General features: G+C 25.3%; 1 protein-coding gene across 1 annotated transcript in view; it reads left to right on the top strand.

The window, feature by feature from the left end:
• The window catches only part of LOC108572107 (beclin 1-associated autophagy-related key regulator), a 2,511-nt gene extending 1,694 nt beyond the window's left edge, over positions 1-817 (top strand). The window contains 4 exon segments of the mRNA XM_017934299.1: positions 9-165; positions 260-424; positions 426-561; positions 648-817. Of these exon segments, the coding sequence (XP_017789788.1) occupies positions 9-165; positions 260-424; positions 426-561; positions 648-812 (623 nt within the window). The 3' untranslated portion in view covers positions 813-817.
• The last annotated feature ends 3,089 nt before the right edge of the window (positions 818-3,906 follow it).

Raw genomic sequence — 3,906 nt, 5'->3', positions numbered from 1 at the left:
TTTTTTAGTGGCAGCAAACAAAGATGGAGTGCCAGGTGCAAATAAAGAGACTGCAATGCACAATCCAGCATACAATATCAGTGCTGCTTTAACTTATGCCACACAGTTGGTTAATATTATTGCTTATTATGTTAATATAAGGCTACCATATCAACTTGCTTATAGGTATATACCAATTATTTAATTTTTATCTACAATACTTTTACATAAAATATTATAAAATACCATTACTTAGAATTTAATTTTCAAAAATTTTCAGAGAATTTTGTGGAAATGAAATGTCAGATCAAAAATTTGCAAGAAAAGTAGCAAGGCTCAATAGCAATGTATTACATTTATGTTTTACACAAAATACCAACATTGCAGTTTTACATCCAATGCATACTTTACAGAATCTAATGCACTTGCTCAATACTTGTGTATTGAAACAGAATTGGTCCAATGGAAGTTGACCCAAATATTGTAGCACAACTGCACAGTCAATTAGTTCCCGATTTAGAGAATAGTGACGATTCTGCTTCTGACGAAGAGGAAGATACTTTTAATTGGGATTGGGAAGCTGTAAGTTTTGTTTTATTTGTCATAAATAAATATGCCACTTAATAATTGTTAAAATTATATTGTATATAAATATTTAATTTTTGTAGGTACCAAATGTTGCTTGCCCTGAAATGGCAGTTCCAATCCCTGGTGCAATGGTTAGTCAACAATCATCTAGTATGCAAGTAAATCAAAGTGTTGCCGGTGGTTTAGTTACAAGTGCTGCAGCGGGTATAGCCTCAATTTGGCGTGGTTGGACGACAAACAAATAAACTGTTCTATTTAATTACCAAACTTCTTTTTATACAAATCACAACTACGTATGTAGAAACATATGTATGAAAAGACACAAACATTGACAAAGCTTTACAAAATGTGAAACACTGAATTGAGGGTTGGGTGTTTAAAAATATAGTGTACTGTAAATATATATATGAATTTATTTGTTCATATATGATAAGTGAAATAGTTCAATTCCGCGACACAAAATTTTGTAAGATCTGATAATTAGTTTATTTTAAACTATTTATGTAATATATTGATTTGTGCTGTTACTTGTAATATAATTCCAAACACTTTTAGTATGCTCATGGTAGAGGAAAAGGTCGTAATTCTTTGGTACAAATTTTGTAAGTGTACAAGCAGGTGTTTCAACACTCTATACATAACATTTTCAGTAATTGTTTACTCATCAATATAATTCATTAATAAGATATATGTGAGTTTAAAATGACTGCCTTTTTTATGCTCACCATAGTTCGTGTAATTATGTATTTGTTAACATATACATAAAATATTTCCTCGCATTGACAGTGTCATTACTATCATTATATTTTCTATGTACTACTAAGTTATCAGCAGATTTAACATAACATAATATTTTAAGCTTCGTAATATTTCGTTTTTTTATAAAATATACAATCAGACAAATCAAGTAACAAATTTGTTACCTAAAACTACTTAATGTATTTTACAAGCGGTGTAATGTTTCTGCTAGGAAACGATATCTTAAAAATGTTATTATTCTTATGTAGATATGATTGTATGTACCACGTTTCATACATATTTTCGATTTTATATCACAAAAATATGACCTGTTAAACACTTCATACCTGACAATATATAACACGAACGTAAGGAAGGTTGTATTGGATTAATTTTTGATTATATTAAATTAAAATTAAGGATAACATATACGACATCAAAATGAATTTTGTATCTGAAGTGTTGTTAAAGCTATATTATGTAGATTCAGTAAGAGATAAAAAATAACATATACGTTATTATTACTAAAGCACGAATTCATTAACGTAACGTAGTTGCACCATTAAAATTATTCTTAAAATACATATAATTCTTGTAGTAATTTACAATTTTCTAATTGAATATTTCGTTTAGCGAAGTTCCAATAATTTAAAATATTTCATATATTTATTATGCATAGGAATGAAGTGTTCTTTATTTTACCATTTACATGTTTTTCTCGTAATATATATTTGCGCGTTTAACATACGTATGTTAACGTTCGATTTTACGTAATTACATAGAAAAAAAAATAAATACTGTAATTTGTTAATAAGTAAATATAATATCAATTTATTAACAATTATAATAATACAATTCCTTTGTGTAGTAGTATTCTTTTTTACGTACGAAACGTTGCTAAAAGATCAAATCAAGTTGTCTTATAATTGTTAAGTCTAGAATATAATGAAATGTAAAAGTATGTATTATGCGAATAAGTAGGATTATGTACAGTTATATTTCATTACGTCATTTTACACGTGTCCGGTTTTTCGAAAACTAGGGTTTTATAAATTATACGGGCAAAATTATTTTATGGAAAAATAATTGAATTATAATACACGATGTTAAATATAAATTGAAATTTATATGCAAAGCAGCACAAATTTGTAAATGTTATTTGATAAGTATATATAATATTGCAAAAATTTGATAGCACATTACAGATAATGAACTAAAAAAATGCAAATTTAGGTCTTAATAAAATATTCTTTAAATTAAGTTTATGAAAGAATATACAAAATATTTTTAATTAGCATAATAGGTAATGTAAATATAAATTAATAGTACACAATTTATATGTTATATAAAATAACTATGTTTTATCTAAACAACGTTTCATTATGATATCACAAATAAATTAGAATTTGTTTTTTATCAATTTCTTTGTACTTTATAATTTAATACCAGATAACTCCGAATTTAAAGAGGGTTCAATTATATATTCTGCAATTTAATATAATAAAACTAATTGGTATATACTGCACTTTTATCATTCTCCTAATGTCTGTAATGATTCATAAATAATTTTGTTAATTATGTTGGGATTAAATTAAATAACAGCATTGCAATAAAATATAGTTGATAAATATTTATTGAGTAGAAGGATAATAATATACAACATTAACTATACGTCCACAGTAAAAACCTATAGTATATTGCTATAGAGAACTTGATCAGATTTTTTATCTTTACTTAAAAATAAAATGCTTTGTACAATAAATTTTGTAATTGAATTCAATATTACAATGCAATACAACTCCCAAAATTGTTTAACCAGAAATGAAATATGCCTGTAACATCATTCGATTACCATTCCACAGTCTCTCTTCATGTAGCACTCCTCTGTAGTTCTTGTTGCTTGGTATCTCACTTTCATGACTTTTGGATTCGCCAGTTTATTGTATACCACATGTATCAAATTGTATACATATTGTGTACACTAACTGGCTTGAGAATTCTGTAAGCATATCATCATATAGTATTTTAATTTTTATGTACATATGTTTTCATATATAAAGCTTACAATAAAATACTTATTATTAACAAAGAAACAATACTTTTCCTAATATTCCTCTATAAAGATACAATATCATTTGTTTTACATTAATAATATAATTTTAACATTAAGATAGTGAATAACTACTGATGACATCAATTAAAAATATAAAATGCGTTACATACTTACACTAGTGACATTAAATATAAATAAAGATGGTTATCTTGAAGTATTAAAAAGTATGACATAAATATTGAAGTAAAGCATGTTATACAACATTTTATCGTTTCAATGTTAGTTATAGTTTCGAATGACTAAAATTATTTTAAGATGTAGCTATGAAAAATATTTTTGTTTTCTTTTTAATAAATTACAAATTTATGTCTGAAATATTACAAGTTTATATTTATTTTACAATGTTAATCATTCAAATGATGTTAAAATTGTTCACTCAAAGTTTTATTTAAGCTTGTGAAAATATTACATATTAATCATGGTAATACATAAATTTATAAAAATGATAATAGATAAAAAATATCTTCAAAATATTTAAAAAACTTAAA

Source organism: Habropoda laboriosa, unplaced genomic scaffold, assembly GCF_001263275.1.
Source record: "Habropoda laboriosa isolate 0110345459 unplaced genomic scaffold, ASM126327v1 scaffold110, whole genome shotgun sequence".
NCBI lineage: Eukaryota > Metazoa > Arthropoda > Insecta > Hymenoptera > Apidae > Habropoda > Habropoda laboriosa.
The sequence above is the reverse complement of the archived record's forward strand: the minus strand, read 5'-3'. Positions and strand labels throughout refer to the sequence as shown.